This window comes from Egretta garzetta, unplaced genomic scaffold, assembly GCF_000687185.1.
Source record: "Egretta garzetta isolate BGI_Z169 unplaced genomic scaffold, ASM68718v1 scaffold59, whole genome shotgun sequence".
Classification (NCBI taxonomy): Eukaryota; Metazoa; Chordata; class Aves; order Pelecaniformes; family Ardeidae; genus Egretta; species Egretta garzetta.
The window spans coordinates 4,530,157-4,553,430 of NW_009267230.1; the positions used below are offsets into that span (position 1 = coordinate 4,530,157).

General features: G+C 37.6%; 1 protein-coding gene across 1 annotated transcript in view; it reads left to right on the forward strand.

Annotated features, from left to right (window-relative positions):
* The window catches only part of WDR70 (WD repeat domain 70), a 139,648-nt gene that overhangs the window by 4,718 nt on the left and 111,656 nt on the right, over positions 1 to 23,274 (forward strand). Inside the window, exon 5 of the mRNA XM_009647320.2 lies at positions 5,014 to 5,212. Within this exon, the coding sequence (XP_009645615.2) occupies positions 5,014 to 5,212 (199 nt within the window). The remainder of the gene's footprint in view (positions 1 to 5,013; positions 5,213 to 23,274) is intronic.

A 23,274-nucleotide genomic window follows, 5' to 3' on the forward strand; every position in this document is an offset into this window, starting at 1 on the left:
CACAGCTGGCCCTACTAAAAAGATTTTCCCCATCTTTCCTATAGGCCCCCTTTAGGTATTGAAAGGCCGTAATCAGGTCTCCCCGCAGCCTTCTTTTCTCCAGGCTGAACAAGCCCAACTCTCTCAGCCTGTCCTCATAAGAGAGGTGCTGCAGCCCTCAGATCATTTTTGTAGCCCTCCTCTGGACATGCTCCAACAGTTCCATGTCCTTCTTGTGCTGAGGGCTCCAGAGCTGGATGCAGTACTGCAGGTGAGGTCTCACCAGAGCAGAGTAGAGTAGCAGAATCGCCTCGTTTGATCTGCTCACCACGTTTCTTTCGATGTAGCCCAGGGTACGGTTGGCCTTCTGGGCTGCCAGCGCACATTGCTGGCTCATGTCGAGCTTTTCATCCATCAGTACCCCCAAGTCCCTCTCGGCTTGTTGACTCTCGGTCAAGTACTGTTTGAATCTGGTTGATCCAAAACAAATTGGTTTTGTGTTTTATTGCTTTCTAGCGATGAATATATAAACAGCGCTGGTCCCAGTATGGACTGATGAGGGACACCACTCGTCACCGGTCTCCATCCGGACATTGAGCCATTGACCATTACCCTCTGGATGTGACCATCCAACCAATTCTTTATCCACCAAACAGTGGATCCATAGCCCTCCATTTTAGACAGAAGGATGCTGTGGGGGACAGCATCAAAGGCTTTGCAGAAGTCCAGATAGATGACATCCATTGGTTTTCCTTTGTTCACTGTTGTCACACCATCATAGAAAGCCACTAGGTTGGTCAGGCAGGACTTGCCCTTGGTGAAGCCATGCTGGCTATCTCGAATTACCTTCCTGGCCACCATGTGCCTTAGCATAGCTTCTAGGAGGATCTGTTCCATGATCTTCCCAGGCACAGAGGGGAGGCTGACAGGTTGGAGGTTCCCAGGGTCTTCCTTTCTACCCTTTTTGAAAATGGGCACAATGTTTTCCTTCTTCCCCTCCCCAGGGACTTTGCCTGACTGCCATGAGTTTTCGAATATCATGGAGAGTGGCTTGGCAACTACATCAACCAATTCCCTTGGGATTCTGGGATGCATCTGATCAGGTCCCATAGACTTATGTGTGTTCAGGTTCCTCAGGTGGTCACAAACCTGATCTCTTATACTGGGAAGGGTTTTACCCTCCTGGTCCCCCTCATGCAGTTCATCAACTTGGGAGGGGTGAGGAGAGAGGTTGCCAGTGAAGACTGAGGCAAAAAACTTGTTGAGTAGCTCAGCCTTCTCCTCATCTGCTGTTACCAGTTTGCTGGTGTCCCTCATCAGCGGGGGTACCCTTTCTTTAACCATCCTTTTCTGGCTGATATACCTGTAGAAGCCCTTCTTGTCATTCTTTGCATCCCTTGCCAAGTTTAGCTCCAGTGTGCCTTGGCCTTCCTGACCCCATCCCTATATCCCTAGGCAGCATCCCTATACGTTTCCCAGGATGCCTGTCCCTGCTTCCACTGCCTGTGCAGTTCCTTCTTTCTCCTTAGTTTGAGCAGCATCTCTTGTCTTAGCCATGTTGGTCTCTTCCCTTCTTTGCCTGATTTCTTCTATTATTATAGACAAACTTTTAGTGTTCCAGACTGTGAACAAATTTCTGTGGCAAAATTTACTTTGTTGGTCTATGGAAAATTCAAATGAGCCATGCACTCTCAATATACTACCCTATAGATCCTGTGTTATGTGTTGTGCATGAGGGAAAAATATTCTGTGCTTCCATTTGCTTTTGATGATCTTAGATACCTATCTGGTAAAATAATGAAGGATCACAAGAATTTACGGCACACAAACATGTTACATTTATATGGGTGAGTTCAATATAAAGAATCAATTAAAACAAATGGTAAGGTGGAAAGCAGTCAGGTGATAGAGAGCCTTTCCCTAACCTCTCATTTCACTGATGGACTTGACAGAAGAGAACTCCAGGGACTTTGTGCGAAGAAAGATAACAAATACCTTTCAGTCCTCAGAGTTATTAGGTAGGCTCTGATAACTCACCAGAGTTCTTCTGATACTAAGTTTTCTTTGTGGGTTTTTTTTTGTTTGTTTGGTTTGGTTTGGTTTTTTGTTTGTTTTTACCAAGCACTGAGAAGTTGGGGCATGACATGAAAAGCTCTCCTGGAAGTTTTATATTTCCTTGTAAAATATGATATGTAGCTTAGTACTTAATGCTAAAACCAGGAAGCTAGTAAGGAGACATGCCATTATGACTCAGCCTTAATTCAGAGAAACAATCCTACAACTGACAATTTAAGCCTGAAATATAGGACTCTCAGTAAGTAGTTCTTTTTATAATGTAGATTTTAGTTAGTATACACTGATCTAATATATATATAGCTTGTTCTGTTCTCTGAAAATGGCAATGCTTTCCTGAATGTTACTTTTAAAAAAATTCCAAGTACTTTCAGTTATCATTATAGCCCTCATATTAATTTTTTAATTCGTAAAAAGGGGGTGGTCACTCCAAAAAGATGTGAAGAACAGCTACTGATTCTTTTTGCTTTTAAACTACTTTGCTGTAGAGAAATGTTTACAGTAGTTACGGTTCTTCCATATTTGTGCATGAGTATAATAATAATTATGCTCTGTGAAATGGAAGCATCTGCTAGTATATAAAAAGAAAAAAAATCTGAGAAAATAGAGTGCATGATGTGAGGAGAGTGAACACATGGGGGGGATATGCCCACATACTTGCACAGCTCAGAATGTATTGTGTTATTTCCCTTGTCTGTGCGCCATCTGTGCTCTAATGCAGCTTTCTTTTTTTCATCTTACAGCTTGTTTCACTTACTGAGGAGGTAATGAGGGAAAGCAAAAACCCAATTCCTTACACTTCTCTGAATGCTGGGAAAGGGGCTGGCAAACTGGTGGTTCTTTCTTTACAGCCTCTAGTAGGGTAAAACTGTAAGGCTGAAAGTTGAAGAAAATGCCACTTGTTTTGTCCTTCCTGTCAGCACTGTTCCCGATTGCTGTCAGAAGGGTAGATGGGCTTTTGGTCTGGCTGCATTGGGATGTTCTTACGCTTGACTTCCTTCCAGTCGGGACAGAGGATACCAGTAGCTGTAGCTGGAGTACTTGGCTGTCCCTGCCAAGCTTGGATTGCAGTGAAAAATAGCACTGCAATTCTGGCCATTTCACATGCAGAGTGGTTGCACTGGCCCTCAAAATAGTGAAATGTTTGGTTTGATTAATTTATCCTTCCTAGCAAATGAGGGAATAATAAGGATAGGTAATCAGGAAGGAGGCTAGGTATTGTTCCTGGGTATCTGTAGAAAGATCTGAAAATCTGGGACTCCAGAATTAGTAGGGCCTCCTTGAATCATAATGTTGTATACATTTTTCTCACTGGCAGCTACACTGTATATTGGTTCCATTCCAAAACTAATTAAATCGTTTGGTTTTTGGGGAAAAGATATGTGGTTTGCTAGTCTGGGAATGCATAATGACTCTTAAAACACAGCTCTTGCATGCAGTATTGTAAAGTTGTTAGTTTTGGGGATACCTAACTTGAAGAACTTTGAAGGTCCCAGCCTATTCCTCAGATCCTGGAAAAACTTCCTTTTGGTAAAAGAATGTTAATCACCCCATTATTGTAGAGTAAGAGAAGAAGCTCTTTTTATTTGAGTTAGATTTATTAGATAATCATATCCTGATCTAGGTCTTTAAATGTCTCTCATCACTATGCAAAACAAAGTTTGTATGCAGAGGTAATATCTTTTATTAGGCTAGTAAATATAGTTGGAAAAATTAGACAAGCTTTCAGGCATGCAAACCCTTCTCATCACTGTAACATCTGAGGACCTAATTCATGTCGGTTTTAGTTTGTTTTGATTTATTCCTAAAATAGAATTTCAATTGCTTATCCAATACAAATATTTGCTGTGTAACCTACAACCTGCCTGATGTACAGCTGCTTTGGGGGGCAGAGTGGGACTGCATTCTCTTTCACAATTACATAGTTTTAGAACATATTTTCCTAATCCTTTGTTATGTTCTTGAACTTGTGTGGTTTTGGTACAGTTTTTAAGTGATAACCCAAACTTAAAAAAAACCCCAATACCTCTATAATTATCTTTTTAAATTTTCTTTGTTAAACTATGTTTTGCAGTCTGCTCACTTAAAAAGCTCATGCCCTTAAAATACAAGACCAAGTCTTCCCATTTAAGCTTCTCTCACTGAATCTGAAAGGAACATCCGATTGCCATTGCAAGGTATCACTGTAATGATAGACTGCATTTAGTCAAAAGGCAAAGTTTTCTCTTAACCACTTTTAGATGTTCTGCCAATTAGAATACTGCCTACTTGGTAACTACCAGCAGAGGGAGCACATCTATTTTGAATAAACTGAATGAACATGGGTGGACTACATAGCTCTACCTACTTTTCAGAAATTTTCCAATCCCAGGAATCATGTGTTCACACAACTAATTAGGACAACAGCAACGTGATAATTTAATGTAACTTTTGGAATCTAGATATGTGAAAGTATCAAATATTTGGTCGGTTCCCTGTTATTCGATTCCCTGTTACTCTTTACCAGCATTATAAAGCAAGTGCTATGCTTTGTGATCTCACTGTGGTTGTGAGCCTGGGCAATTACTGTTTTGAGTTCCACAGAGGTGCAGAGCATCTGCACAAGCTGCAACTTGAAGCAGAATCTTGCAAATGCTCTGTAACAATATATTCCGTTGGTTCTAAGCAATATTGAAATCCATACTAGTGATGTTGTACTGTTGTTTTTACAACCTAATTTTTTCTTTGTTTTATTTTGTCCAGTTTTTTGACCTGTCTGTAACTGTGGTATTCCTTCTTTTTGAAGCTTTGTTTGTGCTTTCAAGATGATGGTGGGCCTACGCTGTTAATAAAAACTAGTTTCCATTTTGCTGCTAACTTAAGTGTTTACAAATTTACAACAGTGCTTAGCATCTTTTTTCTGAAAATCCCTGGAAGTGCCTATATTCTTGAAATAGTATTTTTTTTAATTTTTCCATGCAGAGAGACAGCCTGTAGTGAAAGTGGAGGCAGCTCAGATGAAGATTTAACTGGTCCTTCCATGCAATCCCAGACTTCTGCCCAAGGTCCAGCTGAGGATACTGATGAGGATGATGATGAATTCATTGGGCCACCACTTCCGCCTGGGTTCAAGGACAGTGATGATGATAATGACAATGATGATACAGAGGAGGAAGATAATGTAAGTATTTTGTTCCTCTTTAATGTTTTAACGCTTTGAGTAGACTGTAATTTGTAAGCATGCTCTTTCTTTTATGATTGAGTTTGCAGGTGAAGAGTGACTGTTGTTTGAAATGCATTTTTTTGGTGTTTTTTCTAATGATTATCCAACACATGCAAATAATTGTTTTAATTTAAAAATACTAGGATTTTTAAAAAATGTATGCATGTGAATCTCAAGGGAAATTCATCATCAGTTAATATATATGATTTACTCTGTTTTCACATTATGAAAGAACTATATAAATAAATATATAAATATGTTATATGGTTTGTTTCCCAATGCATGTGTAGAATTTTTTAGAACAAAAAGGAGGTAGAGATGTACTTGAATGTGGAGAGAGCTATTGTGCCAAAACTGGTCCGAGAAATTTAACTGTGGTATCTGAGGTTTTGTGGGGGGTTTGGGTTTTTTTTGGTGGTTTTTCTTTTTTTTTTGTTTTGTTCGGTTTGTTTTGGTTTTTTTCTAAATCTAAATAAAGTGCCGCCCTGGTTTATTAAAGTGAATATAGATTGCCTTTTCTATCTATGTTGAAAAGCAAGAAACCCCCTAGCAGCCTAATTTGGGTATTACAGATACTCAGCTGACAAATCTCTTTTAATTAAATGTTTAACTTTTTGATGTTCTTTCTCCAAAACTTCCTGGATTGAATAGTTTGTGGCAGTGGATTTTGTATGATCGTTTCGTGTTGTTTTGTAGCAAAAATGATAGAAGTCCTGTAAAAACAGCCTTCCTTACGCTGTTTTGAATGATTCTGTAGCAGAAAAAACCTGTATGTCCTGTTACACAAATATAAACCTAATCCCAAACCTGAAATCCCGAGGTGTCTCAAGGGTTTCTTGTCAATTCCTCTTTGGTTTTGAATAGGTGTTTGGTTTGTTTATTCTTTTTCTATAAAGTCTCTTACCTTGCATCTTGTGAACTTTAAAACATAAGTTTAGACTATGCAGTTAAAATGAACAAGAGAAACTTCTTAAGCAATGACATAACTATTTTTAGAGTGAGTTTAACCTCGTATGATCACAATTTTTGTGGTTCCTCCCTCCCTGCCCTCCTTCCCCCCCTGGGGATAAGTGATGGGAAATTCTGATGCCTTAGGGTTTTTTATTACTTTGTCTGATCTGCTTGATTCACTGTTGCCTAAGGATTTCTTGAATTATCAAACCGTACATTTTAGCACTGTATCTCCTGTAATTTCATCTGTACCACGCATGACTTTTTCTGTCTTAGGGAACCAAGTGCAGATAAATCCCAAACTTTCCTTGGGAATGTTGTAAGCTTTAAGTTAACTTATGACTTACTATTGATCTGTATCAGGAATTCTCTTAACTTTTAGCTGTTAGGGCACTGTGGAGTGAGTCCATATTCCTGAGGGCGTTATAGGCTCAGCAGATTTCAGTTGCTGTGGATCATGTCACATTGAAGTCAAAGCTGCTTTTCTGCTAATTTTCATCAGTTCTCCTGTGTTCTTAAATTTTCAACTCATACTAAAATCTTAAAATACAGTGCTTTATAAAAAAAATTTATCAAACATTAACTTCTCCAACAGATAATCAGAATAATAGTTCCCGTCTTGAAAAGTACCTACATTCTTTGATGCTGAAGGAAATGATTGGTCTTGTTCAGTTTTGTCTCTAAATACTTTTCAACCTATTTCAGTATCATCCAGAGTGTTAGTGTGTATGCAGATTGTGGTGAGCCCAGATGCTTGCCACTTTGGAAAACACACACAACATATTACAGAAAGAACAACAACTTCTGAAAGTACCTTTTAATAGCTGCTAACTTTGTGCATATATGTACTAGGAAGTGGTAAATCTCAAAAAATGCATGCTTGTTCTGCACAGGTGTTTTGTTCTTTCTTTGGGGTCTCATCAGAATGTCCTTCTAAATCACAGCACTCCCTAGCTGTCCCCATTTTGTTTCCCAGAAAAAAAACAATCTTGCTCTGCTGTCAGCACTTCTGAAGCTTGTAACTGCCTTATAGCACTGAATAATGGAAGCCACACAGAGAGAAACAACCAGGCTTGGGAATCAAATTCTGCCAGGTATCCTTAATCTTTGGGAGAGTAAAAGTTCTCCAAGATGCTTAAAGGATTTCAGTGTATATGACACTAAAATAAAACAGTGTAAACTTGAAATCATGTTATGTCCTGGCAACTAAACCCAAGGTTAAGCCTCATGCCTGCTAATATTTCATTGAAGTATTGCACAAAACTTTGCATCAGAAGTCTTTTGTAGCTATTCATCCTGATCTTTTCTACACAGACTTTATTATTCATTGCTTTGTTTCTGTGTTATGTCATTACTTATTTTCTTAAACAATGGAGATTTGAAAACACCAGAACTATAGGCAGCAGTTGTCTTGGGGAAAGAAAAAAAAGGAAGTTATATTTCTGTGGAATGCCTTCTTGTCAGGGTCTTAAGGAATTAAGTTGATTTCTAAACCTGAGTATCTCCAAATTGTGTTTCCTGATAATTAAGAGAATTATGCCTATGTTGGAAAATCATGGAGGATTTTGCTTAAAACCCATGCCTATCAGATTAGCTAAATAATGGTGTATACCTAATTTTTTCTTGTAACTCATGCCAGAATTTACTTGGGTTTTCTTTTGCAAATGAGAATTGATACAAGTAGCTTGTGGTTTGACCACAATTTTGTTGTAGGACTGGATTAAAATTTGGGAAAACTTTTCTGCGGCTAGCAAAAAGCATTATATATTTAGCCTGCTGTAATTCCATTCTGAAGTAAAAAAAAACAAAACCCAAACCTTTCAATTAAGTATGTTGGCAATGTTCTTGCCATACTAAATTAGCAAAATTACTTGGTTACATCAAAGAAAGTTTCATCAAGTGATCAAGTAAGCTATAATGGAAAGACACTAAATATTCAACATTTGTTTTATTGCATCATCAGTGGAAGGCTGGCATCCTTTGACAACTCTTTTATTGAGTAATTTTAGTTGAGTAATTTTTTTAGGTTCACATGAATCAAGAGTCCTATACATACTACTGTTCCAGTTTGTGGTATAATCATCTCCTTCAGCTCATACAGATTCCTAAATGTAATCATGTTCAGACTACAGCTTAGTGCAAAGCTGTAGCAGACTCATTCATTTATCTGTATTTATGAAATAAATGAGATCTAGGAGAAAGTAACTAAATGCTGAGCACTCATTTATGTAGCATAGCAGTGTGGGAAAAAGGTATTATGTAATAATTGAGAAATTGCAGGAAGATGCGTAACATCTCTTAAGTGGTAAAACTGTGTAATTTTTTGGAGGCAGTACATACGTTCCACAGAGCAGGGTAAGGCTTTTAGTAGTAGAGGCAGATTATGAAGAGAAGAGAGGGTTATCAGCAACATAACAGAAAACTTCTATTTGTTTTTAATCCCTCTGTGGTATAGTGTGCTGTGTACCTATTTTCTGTTGTCCTCCATCAAAGATGGCTGCACCTTAGTAGGGCTTTGTATATTAAAATCTCTAAAATGCAGTCTATTATACATGTAAGTAAATTTGGAAGAAATGACTGGATTGTTACTTTAACTTGGTGTCTGTCATGCGCCAATGAGATATGGGGTTTTAAAATTTTTTTATGTAATTGATTGTATGCTTGTCAGATTTATGGATTCTGAGCACTGAATATAATTTATTTTCATTATCTCTCTCCGAAGGACAGTGGGCATTGTTGTTTAGTGAAACTCTTGCTTTAGTTCTGTAAACTGCTGTAGAATGCCAAAGGGAAAACAATGTGGAAGCGGCTGATTTTACTTTAACCTGTCTGTCTCAGTAGTTGCTTGGTGTGCTGGTTGACTTAATTTCTAGCAAGATTTTTTTATTTATATGTATTTGAATAATGCTACAACTGGCTCGATAAAGTGGAGTTACTGGAGTTACTTAACCAGAGTTAAAAGACCCCAATGAAAAGTTTCAGACAGAAAGGTGACTTGCAGACTGGTGTGATTTAAGTTTGTCTGAACTTAAGACAATAGTTACAAAACAGTCTAGAACAGATTTGGTTGAGAATAAGCAGAGCAGCAGAAATATGAGACTTGTGGGTTTTCAGTCTAAACAGTTAATTTATAACTGGGAAGATTTTGTGTCAGCATGGATGCCAGAGGCCTTTGGGGTCTAGAGCCTCCCCTTACTGCTGCTCTTGAACTCAGTTATTTTCTTTCCTGTGAAGGGAATCAGGAAGCAGCTGTGCTTTCCTGATTTCCTGTTGATCGATTGGTGATCACAGTAAGATCCTGTGAGCCTCAAGGAAGGCAGGTGTTGCTGTTATGAGGACTCTGTGATTCCTTTTTCTTGCTTGCACATCAGGCTGTGGTTGGTACACATGGGGGCAGAACTGGGAGAAGAGAAACGGAAAGCTCAGCTGAATAATTCTTTTGTTTTGTTTCCAGATGTACTGTGAGACTGTCTCTTTTGTTATCATACTTCATTGCTGAAGTAACTTCTTTCTTTAAAACACAAGTATCTGTATTTTTTTGACCCTGAAGGAAACAAATTTATCTTTCATAGTTATGAGTTGCAGTTCTGTAGTGTGAAGTCTTGCAAACTTTGTATAACGGATACAATACATCGAAATACTGGCATTGCTCTGGTGGCTTGCTAGTGTCTCTCAAGCCTGACTTTAGATGTGGCTTTTAATATGGGAACATTGTTTTTCCACCATTGCTTGTTCATTGTTCTTGCTTTCTTCTGAGAGACTGTCAATAGAGACATGCGTTGAAATTGCTTGCTGTGAGGTTAGTGTCTTTTGACTCTAGGGTTAGCCCAGGACTGCCCAGCTCACACTGGGTATTTTGCTGAACAATTATCAGGTGGAAGGAGAAGCTGATGGTTATTATCTTTCATGGAAATTCTTCATACCTTATTGGTGTTTTTATAGGACAACGAGTAGCAGCAGTTAATTGCTGAATGTTTTGAATCAGAACTGTTAGTTTTTGAGTATTATACATTTCTGTAAGTTATGTTTACATGTGATACAAACTGAACATAAATTTTTGAGGAGAGCCATAGAATACTGTATTACATATGTGAATTCTGACTTGAGTTACTTTTTTTTCCTCTGAATTTATGTTCATTTTATATACTCAAGCCTTTGTGGTAGCTGTTATAAAGCATTTTTTCTGTGTTTGATTAAATTCTGTGTTAATACTGATGGTAGTTACATTTAACAAATGAATAAGTCATTAAATATTTAATTAGTATAATTCACCTCCATTCGTGCCAGAAGTGATGATTCTTAACAAGGCACAATATGCTTGTAAGTATTTATACAAATATTTTACAGTGCTTGTTCTGTAGTAGTGCAAGGAATACTTCTGTATCAAGTATATTTTAAGGACAGTAGGTACACCTGATATCAATTCCCTCTGATATATTCCTTTCGTTAAGAGTTTTCCTTTCTATATGAAAGACTCCCATTAATTTGGGGAGTGAGGAAAATGAGAATTAGAGTTGTCTATTTGAATTGTGATCAGTGTTTTTTCTCGTAATGGTATAAAAACCTGGTTGGATTGTTAGTGCCACTTTTTCACATGGTCATAAGCTGAGAGAGAGTGAGGAAGCAGAGTATTTCCTGCAGTCTGAAGCTTTTCAGATTTGGTTTCTGTCCTGAAAAGTATGCCTTCATGGAAAACTCAAAGAAAATCTTTTTGCTTCCAAGCAGGAAAGTTCTAAAAGAGAAAATGGCTTGTTTTTCAGAAGGTAGATTCTTAAAGAGGGCAATGTTTCATATGGTAAATTTTGAGGTTGGGATATAGTAGAGTGCCAGCATTTTTTCCCTGGCAAGATGCACAGGGAGCGTGTCTGATGTGTGTGCAATCAAAGTAAAATCTGGCTGGAGGGGGACAGAGACTAGCCAAAGCAGTCATGTCATGGTTGGTGGCTGGACAGCTTTAAATCTAGGACATAAGCATTTTTCAACGTAATGGATGACACCTATTAAAAGGCATTAGTAAGAGAATATGTATTTATTGATGTTCTCTTCTACTTGTCTTTAGAAAACATGCTGAGATCTTTATCAGAACTTAAGAGTGCTAGCATCTTGTGACACTTCCTCAGTTGCAGCAACAGGTATAGAGGTGGTTGTTGGAAGAATTTGACAGATGAATTTGCAAGGCTTTATCTTCTGTCTGGAGAGCTTAGTTACAGTTGATTTGTCTTTGGAATGGAGAACTATTTCTCCCTGCAGTACCAAAGGAATACTAATCATGTTGTAATTATGTCCCTGAAACAAGTACAGCCTTGGGCCTCTCCAAGGCTGTACTCTGATTTGGGCGTATTTCCAAAATGATAACGTAGCCATATTCCAAGTTTTAGAATTGTTTTGAGACACTTTTAAATTTTTACAGAGGTTTAACAGGATATACTAGTAATACTCATTTGTTCAGAAGGAAGAAAGCAATTGCCTGCTTATTTCAATGGAGAATTTAAGTAGACTGTAATTGCTCCAATTAGAATTTGGCTATGGTACCAGGCTAAAAATCCTGGCCTTGTAAAAATAAATACATGTTATGGGAATTTTTAGTCCTAAGGATTTACAACATTTTAGGCTGAGGATTGTTTGACCTGGTAACTGCTGAATCTTATATACCCGGTCATGTTTCATCTTGTCTAAAGAAGAAAAAGTGAAGGGAGCTGAACAAAGCAATTTTTGTGTGTGTACAATAAAGATGGAAAAGTGTGGGTTTGAGGATAAGAGGCATTATTTTTGAACTACTTCTAGTCATTGAAGCATTGATGAAAAATAGGTAGCAATTACCATTGCTTTCAATTTTCTTTAGTGTTACCTTCCTATATAATCAAGAAGAAAAACTTGTCATATGTGTGCATAATATGTTCTTAGGTCTTGACAGTATTTCTGCTGTAAAAATCAGGAAAATGTATTTTCTTTATGTTAAACTTGGAAGAAGTAATGGAATTTTTGTTAAGGATCATTGATGTGGTTACTGGTCTTGCAAAGAATGAGAAAGATTGTCTTAAAAGTGAGTTAGAAAGGATTTGCAGGCTTCACAAAAATTGAAAGAAAACAAAATCAACACCCTAAACTTTGTATGATGAAACTCTGTGTAAGAATGTGAGAGAATCAGTCAGAAGCTGGAAGGGAAGGAATATTTCATGTAAGAAACTGAAAGCATCAAATGATCAATGTATAAGAGGAAGCTAATGGTGTAATTCCCTTAGGGAATGTTTGTCTTTAATAAAAAGTCATGGAGTATTTGCTCCTCTCCAGCCCAATGCCCTAGAGTTCATGATTACCAGTTGTCCCCAGAGAAAAGGAATGTGCTTACAAAATCTCTATTTATGAGTTCTGCAGAGTATGTAAGGCCAAGACTTCTCTGCTGTATATCATGCCATGCCTTTTGGTGGCAAGATACTTGTTTTATAGAATCATAGAATGTTTTGGGTTGGAAGGGACCCCTAGAGGTCATCTAGTCCAATATGAGAAGTTTTGGAATGTTTCCTCTACAGATAGATACTTAGTCCTGTGAGTTTGTTTCTAGAAATATTTTTGTGAGAAAATTAATAGGCATAAATTTGTTGTCTTCAAGGTACATAAAACTAGAGAGAGGTGACTTTAATACTATTAAATAAAATGCGATATAGAATATAATTACTGTTACTACTGTCCTTCTTAACAAAGTTTAGAGATCTTATGTCCTGTTTTCACTCTTTGCCAGCTCCTTCAGAGACTCTCTGTCAGGCCAGCCTGACTTGATGGAGCCTGTGGAAAGCTTCTTTAGGAGCTGCTGGTACCACTTCTGTATTTGGAAAGGGAACTGCTAAGAGTGATGCAAAGTGTTCTTCATCTCTGGGCCAGATACACTGCAGCTGTAGAGCTCCTATGCTTTAAACATGGGATCCTCATGCTTGTCTCTCCTGAGACCCTTGGTTTCTTTATAGCCAGAAGATTTTGTGGAAGCTAATGTCCTCTACTGTCCTTAGAGGGAGAGTAGAAATGTGTGGGTTTTTTTCTGCCAGGTGTGTAACCTTGAGGCTGTACCATTCTGTGACCTACCTCTTAAGAAAAAAATTCTGTCTTTCTAACCACATTCTACATATGTATCTCAGTCACATGACTGTACTTTCGATATAGTATTATTTAACAGGAATATGTCATTGGAAATGTTATGAAATTCTGTTCACACAATAGTATTTGAACGTCTGATCCTAAACATTACTTTTCTTAGTTCCAGTAGAAGTTGGGATCTTTGAAGGTGTGGAGACTGAAATGAATTTATTCTTTGAGAACCTAAAATGCTTGCACAGTCAAAAGAAAGTGGTGACTACCTTATTACATGATGCTTTTGTTAGCAATTGCAACAAATTTCCAATGTACTTATATAAAGAAGCACAAATAGCACATTGTTTCTATCAGTGTTAGAATATATAAAGTATTTCTAAATTTGGAAAGGGAGCCAACAGCATTACTAACATTGTATTTGACATGGTTGGCATCACTGTGGAATACGTAAATGGAAGATAGCAGATTTTTTTTTTTTTATCTGGCATGTGAATGTTAACTTTTTTCAAAAAGTTGTTTATGCTCTAAACAGAATAATGAGAAATACAGGTATAGAGAACCCTTGCTGGATGAAGAGGAAAATAAAGTGGATGATAACAAGAATTTGAAGTATTTATGGTGGGGATGATTAAGTAATTTAGAAGGGCTATATTTGAAGGAAGAGTGTAAGTGACATGCAGTTACATTTCCTTTCCAAAACAAGTCTTCACAGGATTTTCGATTAACAAATGATTTATGTTAAACTGTTGGAACTGCAGACTGCTCTGGTGGTATCCTTGGAGAGCAATTTTGTTGACTCTTGGAAAGTCTGCTATTTGTTTAAAAGATGGCTTTGGATTTTTATGAATGTGAGACTACCACATGTAATGTTTTACAACGGCTGCAATGGCATCTCTTATTTGCAGGTGGGCACTTAGCAGTATGTAGGGACTACACATACTTGATGCTAACACTATCCAGATCACACATACTGAATCATACTGAACTTCCTTTCTTTATTCCTGCTTATCTATTTTTGTATTAATACCCAATACAATTATTTTCAAATTATTAGGATCTTGAGTAGTGTTTTGCTCAGTTACCTTGTCTACTATTTATAAATGTTTATTTGATGCATCAATGTAACTGAGGCTTGATAAATGCTCAAATAACCAAATATTATGGGAATATGTTACAAAACTTTTCTGATTTCCTTTCATAAACCAAAAGAACTACTTTCTCCAAAGGAACTGAAGAATCATTCATATGAGTTTTTATTAACCATTTCCTTTCGTGATCCAGTCCTGAGGCTTCTGAAATGCAATTAAAGCTCTTAGTTGGATTCCAGTGAGTATACTTGTTGCTTTTTTTGTAAACTATTTATTCCTTTAGTCTACTAGAAGTATTTTATTTTCAGTTTGAAAATTATCAGTTTTACTTCTGTTGTTTTTGTAGAAGACTTTTTGAAATGTCTCAAATAATACCTACTTAATGGGAGATAAGATAGAAGAAAGCTGAAAAAGAAGCCTTTAAGATATTACATATATTTATATGAGGACCCTAATGTAGTTTGAAAAGTTAGGTGGGCTAGACGTAGTGTTTACATTTGAAGTAAACCACTACTTTGTAAAGCAAAAGTTATTTTCATGTCATAAGCATCATGTGCTAGAATAGCAAAAAGGTGTTAAATTATGTAACCTTTACTTCACAATATAAAAAAAGTAGTTGACAGAACCTTCATGCAGTAGGGATAAGGAGCTTTCTGCTCAGTTTTCTAAAATAGTACTTAATGCAAATAGCTAATAAATAGCAATCTCATGCAGCTCAGTTTTATCATTTAAGGTTGGAGGATTAGATCCTTTTCTATGTAAATACTTGTATTCACTTCAGTGGGACTACAGACATAGACTTCCAGTTCTATAAGTGGGACTGAGTATGCATAATAAGTGGAACTACCAGCATTGTACCTTTGCTTTTACACTATTGATGAGAGAGAAGATACAGACAAATCATTTGCTATTAACAGAAAGGAGGTGATTTTTGACTTCCATTTTTATTTCCAGGTTTAATTAATTTACCAGCGTTTAGTAAATAAAAATGTATGGTATTTTGCAGCAAAGTGTGCTGTGAAGGTGCAAGTCGGAGCTCATAAAACTGAGTAGTCTTTCATGTGTCTGTGAGAGCAGTGAGAGACTCCCAAAATAACCACTCTGCATTCTGTGCAGCTTGGGACAGCACTGAGCTCCTCACAGGCTGGCTATGAAGGGAGTACACTGCAGGGGCATGGGCAAGTTGTTCATTCTCTGCTGTTGTGTCTGCACTGCAGTTTATACATAAGTTACCTAGCTGATACACAAGTTTGAGTTTGTCTACCTGAGATGCAGTCAGTGTTTGACTTAAAAAAATGTCATTTTCTTGGTACACCTTAAACCAAATATTGCCAGCTAACAGTTTCTTTTTAAAAATGCACCAGGGGGCAGTGAAAACATCTTAGATGCATACAATCCTTCTGGAACTTCTGTTTGTCTTGCGTAGTTTCTGTAGCCCTCTTTAGAAACTACCTTGGAACCAGTTTTCAGAGTAAATAGTAGTATGTAAAGATTTTGATTGGTATTATTTAGATGCATGGGATTCATTGCAGTGAGCACTTCTGCATTCTCATGTGGTGAAACACAAGGTTGGACTCAGTTGCAGTGGCCTTTTTACAGTACAGAGGCCCCATAAGTCATCTTCCATATAATAATGAGTATGAATACAGGAAATAAATCCTAGAAGAGCTATAGAAATTAGGAATATAAATTATTTTTCTATGCATGACCAAAGTTTTGGTTTGGAAAAACTGGTTTTGAAAAATAAAACATTTCAATTAACTAATTCAAATCATATCTGGAATGAAAGTAAAAGCTAGGGTTCTCACTAATATGAGAGTTGTTTGCATGGAAATGCTACAAAGCTTGGCTTGTTTTTTTAAGTCAAGTATTTCACAATTATCAGAATATAGGTGATATTTCCCTATCACTTACTGTTTGGTGTGTATTTGTAGCTTAATTCAGGTGTCAGAAAGAGCTGAGAACTTTCATTAGAGTTGCAATGTCCTATGAATTATGACAACTTTTATGTTAATGTCTGCCTCTACGAGCTTACATGAATTAGCTGTTCTCTTCCTATGATGTAGTACAGGCAAACCATAGGACTTAATACTTTTTTTTTTTTCATTTAAAGGGGGAAACAACAACACAAAAATATTTCTTTATGTTATACATATAGACTTTTTCTTTTTTCCCTCCTGTTAAAAAATAGAATTGTAAACTTTGGAAGATTAGTGGGAGGATGGAGAAGTTACTTAGGATTTATGCAGCAGCTTACATCTTTAAAAGGAGTGGCAAAATAGAGCTGAATTTTTAGTACATAATTCCCCTGTACAATTTCTTTTTCTTTTATTTCAATTTATTAAACAATGTATGAAAGATCTTTTGACTGACTTTGACCATACAGCTTTTGCATATTGGAGTATTTAATTCTTTAGACTCTTCCTTGTACAGGAAGAAAAATCTGTCCTTTGGCCAAAATGTAGTTAGTCTTTGTGATACCAAGTATGTATGTAATGTGTGTGTGTGTGTGTGTGTGACTTTGTATTGATCACACATAAACTGGATCAGCCCCACAGGCTGCATCTTATCCAGTGCTGTATTAGAAAACAGAGGGACACAGGCCAGAACAGGACACACTTCTTTTCCAAGTTTAATCGGGTGACTTAGACTTACTTACCATGTTCACTGTTCACCTGCTGGTTCTTGTGAAAATAACAATGATGCTAAATCTCCAGAGTTTCAGAGCAAACAAAATCTCATGGGCAGGACAAATGCGAGCACAGTAAAAAAGGGTCTGCAGGTAGTACATTGCTGCTCTGTCCTGTGACTTGGCATTTTCTCATTAGTCAAAGTTAATTAAAGGGACTTAAAACCTCCTTGACCCCTTGGTGTACACGTGTGCTAGTTCATGCCTGTTTTGAAATACCAGAAATGAAAATAATAAAAGACTTCAGTTTTCTTGGAATACACAGAGATTACCTGTGTATTTTGCTGTTAGTCATTGTCTCTAAAAGACAACTACCAAAAATGAGTGGCATATTTTCTGCATGGCATTGAGCCTTCATTCCTGGGCCTACTTTGAAGCCTGCCTTTTTATTTACTGGAGTTTGAGTAAATGTCTTGCTTGCAAATATTGCGGTTGTGCTACATACGTGCCAGGCACAAAGCAAACTTCATAAAAATGCTGGGTTGACAGGACTGAAAGAGCTGAATTAGGAGTAAAAGATCAAATTTCATTCAAAAGATAAACTACCCATAAATGTGATGGCTGATGCAGGCGGTTCAACTGAAAAGGCGAATCATGTCAGTGTTAGATTTCAAAATGAATTTGCAGTTCTCTGGATGAGGTGAACGCTCATTCTTCATAATGGGAATTTTCTAAGCAGAAGGGGAAAACACTGATTAATTCTTAAACTTTTGAACTACATCTGCGTGGCAACAATTATGGCACTTGAAACAGTTCTTCGGCCTTTCAGAATTCTAGTGCACAATTTCCAACTAGAATCTTTCAGTGTTTTGGTTAAGATGTAATGTAACATAGATCTTGCTAGGCTTCACTTAAAGTATAAATTCGGGTGAGAAGAATCATAGCTCATAGAATAATTACTGTTTCTTTCTCAAGTCAGCAATCTTCCAGGTTTCATGCATCATCTGGATTCATAGAGCTTTATCTGCCTTTTTCTGAGCAACCTGTTACTTAGGGTGTCTTGGAACATGCTGTTCTCTGCAAAGGAAGCAAACTTACATGTCAGGCTATAACCTCATCTGTGAGGATCAGCTGGCTTTCAGTGCTACCATATTTGTAACCTTTTTCAGTACAAATAGTAAGGGTACATCTCTTGCAAAGCGAATGTCATGACGTAACTGCTCTTGTCTCGAGGACAAGAATAAACATATTTCTCAGTGGCATTCCTTCTTTAAGTATGTTAATTGCATACTGTGTTTTCTACTGAATACCAAAAATATCAGAAATGGAAATTCAAAAGAAAAAATAACTAGCTTGGCCATCCTTAGTGTCTACAGATTGCACATACCTATTTTACAAGACCACTGTGACACAGAGTGCTGAATCATTTTAAAGACAAACCCTTCTTTGTTCTACAGTTTTAAGTCTTGGTCTTTATGAGTGTTCTATGCCTAAGACCGTCTAAAGAATAAATTGTTTTTTAACTCCATTAATTTTTCCTGTGGAAAATACAAAGATTCTGGACAAGATGTAAACTCCTGCTTGCTAGTTGCTTTTTTTGTATCACTTGTGTATTCTTCGTATGTTTATTTTTCCTCAGGTTTTCCCTGCCTCATTTAGACAACATACATGGGTGTGCAGGCACACAAGGTGAAATGTTGGGTCACACAGAAGTGTGCAATAACTTTGTGTCTGACTTCAGTGGCTAGAAGTATGTGTCTCATCCAAAATTAAATCCTAGAAATAATGATGCCAGAATAAGCCTCACAGTATATCTCAATAGAAAATAGTTTAAAAATTCTGACATGGATCTCTTTTCCACTAATGATATAGTGACTTGTTTTAATGACTTCAGTCATGTTTTAACTTGGAATTTATTACCTTTCTTTCCAAAGTTGTTCCTCTGCTCTATGATTAAATGCTGCCTTATCTAACAGTTTCTTTGGTGAGGGCAGCCAGTTGTTTTGGGGCTTTTGTTCTGTTTTTTTTCTCTGCAATAGACCTGTACTATATCATAATTGATATTTCTTCCAAAGGTGCCTCGCAGGGATCAGGCATCCTGTTGATCCTCTGTGTCCCCCTTCTGCTTGTATCCCTATCTCTGGTGACTCTGTGTCATATTTTTCTCCTTTCTGAAAAAGAATCTGTGAAAAATAGGTTTTAAAAATAATAAATAAATGTTTATATTTGTATTGTGATAGTGCAAGCCTATAAGTAATAGAGTAATAAAGGAAGTTTCTGCATTTAACAGCTGCAATTTTAAGGGCAGATTCTTTCAATTATCTCTAAATTACTGGTATAAATAGTACCAGGCTTAGTCCAGTTGGTGTCCATATAATGTTTTTCTTAGGGAAGGCGATTATGATACATTGAATAGACAGTGAATTTATGAGAGGGCCCCGTGGTAGTTTTCTGTGATTTCCTGAAGTCTCGTAGTCCAAACAAGAAGGTGCAATCAGCGTTCAAATGCAGAATGAGCAGTAGTCAACTAATTCACTGCATTTTCACCAAAAGTTTTGACTCCCCAGAGTAAGATGAATGTAACAATATCTAACTATATCTAAATTAGTTATAACCATGCTATTTATAATGCTATTTTGAATGAGCATCTGCGCAGAGCACATGATAATTGTGAAAACTATTTCTATCCTGTCACTTAATTCTGTGTAGTTTAATGCAGTTTGCATTGGTTTACCTCTTGGGAGTTGTCTTGTACTGGAGGAACTAATGGAAACTGCAACTCTGTCAGATACTTTTAGGGAGTAACCTCATGGTGGACTCTGCAACCAGGTTTGAGTGGATGGCAGAGTATCTTAGAAAGTACCAAACTTCTCTGGCTGATTAGGACAAACTGTTGTCTCTAGCTGCGTCTTTTGAAGTACTATATACAGTTGGATTTACGATAGCTGGCCTTTTATAATACGGAACATACACAGCAGTTAAATGATACAGAGGTGAATTAGGGAAATAAGAATCAGTAATACGAGAAAACACTTAACAGTACAGTAAGTCAGTGGGGTAAGAATAGAATGTGGATCCTCTGCTGTTTGTGAGGAAGTGTCAGAAGAAGAGTTGGTTTTACTCATAAGTATTACTCCAAAGAGTATGGAGAGGAAAAAAATAATGAAAATGTGGGATTGCAAAGGTTCATGTTTCCTTCTGGCGGTTATGTGGATATCAAACCTAGTTGCTTTCTAAGTAGAGTAAGATATTCTTTCTGGAGCCAACCTTGGCACTTCCTGTTTGTTCACCTTTTTGGAATAGTAGTTAGTGATATAATTTTTCTTTGGAGCATTTTAAATCTAATTTATATGTATGCAAAAACGTGTCTTTAAACTGTGTTTTCTCTGATGGTTGCATAGCCACTAATGTAACTGGCTCATTTTCAGAACTAGATTGAGCAGGAGAACTTCCTAATAAGCGTTTTTGGTTCAAAGCTGTTTGTATGTATTACAGTTTTTGCAGATAAAAAATTAAATCAGGAGTGATGGGGGCACAGGTAGTCTAACAGAAAGCTTATTAGGAAGTACGTCTTGCAGGCCAGAAGCTGATACGAGAATCCACACACATGCGCAGAATGTTTGTATTTGAAATAAGATGAATAGATTATATTTCATTTATCCATTGTTCTTGCTGAAAAGGCATGGAGGAGAAGCTCTGAGGCACAATGACTATAATCTCTCAGCTTGGGCACTTTTACAATAAGAAGGGTTTACTGTGTAAATGTTAGGTTTAATATACCATACTTTGTTGTAATTGCAAGTTCTAAGGAGGACATCTCAGGTCTTTAATCCATAGGCAGGTTAAATTGCATGCAATTCATAATATATGTTATGGGTTATTTGAGTTCTTTAAGTGCAAGTTTGTAAACAAGCCTATTACTTGATCAGTAGCTATAATCTCAGAGCAAATATCTAAGTTTATGAAAAATTTCAGTGTCTTAGCCAGAACTCCCCCACCCCCTTCATTGTGCAAAATTTTGATAGTGCAATGTGTATCTATCCTGTGCCTGTCGGTATTAATAGATACTTCTAAGATCTTGATACCCACAGCTAACTGCAAAAATCTATTTATATGTGTTTGCTCACTCTTGCAGGCTTGTTCCCACACCTATGTTCCACACTACTGGCATTGTTTGGTATTGTAGTGGCTGTGAGGATTTGAGAATACATGAATATAGTGGGTTTTAATAATTTTTGTACATGTTTGTGTCAAACTGATGATTGCTTTCTAAAAGCAGGATTTTTTTGCTTTCTCTGTTTTCTAATTCTGTATTACACTGAAATTCCAAGGGTAAGTGGTTCACAGGTGGGAATAGGTTACCATTAGTGTCAGGGTTTTCTCATTTTAATAGATTGCCCTATGCAGTGGTTTCTGAAATAATTGGTTTATGAAGGGAGACTTCACCTAAATAAAGTGTCCCAGGAGGAGTTTCTGCCTGTCTGTAGAGGTTCATCAGGATCTCATCAGGTTCATCAGGATCTAACCTGAAGGTAAGAGGATGCCATCATTCTTTACTCAGAGGTCCTTTTTTGCGGTTTCAGACTGGATATTACCTGTGGTAGCCAGATGAAGTGAGGGTCCAGAGTATCTGAGTGTATGATACAAAAGGCAAGGTAAACTTAAAAAGCATGCACATAAAGAAAATGCCTTCAAGCGATCTGTACGTTGCACTTTATCTGTAAACAGAACAATGGCATTGAAAAACTCAAGGCAAAACAGTTTGTTTTGTAAGCTTATCTACTGTTCATTTCGTGTGGCTCCCAAGAGATGGAATGTAAATTGTTCAAAGGCCTGGGAAACAGTCAGGCCTGGGACAGGAGTAGGTGTTATGTGAGATCACATTAGTTTCAGAAGTAAACCGTATCACTTCATGGATTACATGTCCAAGGCAGATGTCAAACATGAGGTTAATGTGAAGAATTCAGGCCTACAGAGCAAATTCCAGAAATGGGAGTTAAATTCTACCCAAGCCCAGCAAACGATGCAAAATTGGAAATCCTTGTTTTGGCTTCCTTATTAGTTGTCTGGAAAATGTCCATAGCAGGGAATTTGAACAAATCTGAGCAAAAATTCTTGGACTGCATTTGGTTCAGATTATTTTATGGGTTATACGTTCCTTCCCAGCACTTCAACTTTTCCTGTGGAAAGCCAGTAACTGTTTATAAGCTCTCTGCTTCTCTCACGCTCATTTTTGGCTTATTTTATACTTTGTCTTTTGATAGAATAGCAAGTTGGACCTGTGCTTAAGCACTTGCTTGTTCCAGGGGAAGAACTGCTGGAGGGTTTTTTTAGCTTGCTTATTTATGGAAACAGTAGTTATGGAAGTGTCTGTTCCCTGGTAACTTTACCAATCAGTCAACCAGGAGATGTGAAATACCGCAGATCTATTTTCTCAACAATTGCAAGACTTCACTTGCAATATGAGCACTATATGCAGAGCTTTTTTTTTTTTTTTTTTTTTTTTTTCCTAATGTGTTTTTTTGTTTGTTTGTTTTTACTTTGTTTGGTTTTACTTAGCTTTGTAAATGACTTAGGGTACCTCAAAGTATGATGTATCTGAGGGATGAGATGCCATTCAGAGGGACCTGGACAGGCTCATGAACTGGGTCTCTGTGAACCGCATCAGGTATCCATAGAGGCTGAGGGAGGAAAGATTGAGAGCAGCCCTGCGAAGGAGGACTCGGGGGTACCGGTGGATGAAAAGCTGGATGTCAGCCTACAATCTGCGCTGGCAGCCCAGAAGGCCAACTGTACCCTGGGCTGCATTGGGAGAAGCGTGGCCAGCAGGTCAAGGGAGGTGACTCTGCCCCTCTACTCTGCTCTGGTGAGACCCCCCTGCAGCCCTGCATCCAGCTCTGGAGTCCTCAGCACAGGAAGGACATGGACCTGTTGGAGCGGCTCCAGAGGAGGGGCACCAAAATGATCCTAGGGCTGGAGCACCTCTCCTATGAGGCCAGGCTGAGAGAGTTGGGGTTCTTCAGCCTGGAGAAGAGAATGCTCTGGGGAGACCTGTTTGCGGCTTTTCAGTACTTAAGGGGGGCTTATAAGAAAGATGGGGACAGACTTTTTAGCAGGGCCTGTAGCAATAGGACAAGGGGTAATGATTGTAAACTAAAACAGGGTAGATTCAGACTAGTTGTAAGGAAGAAATTCTTTATGATGAAGGTGGTGAAACACTGGCACAGGTTGTCCAAAGAGGTGATAGGTGCCCCATCCCTGGAAGCACT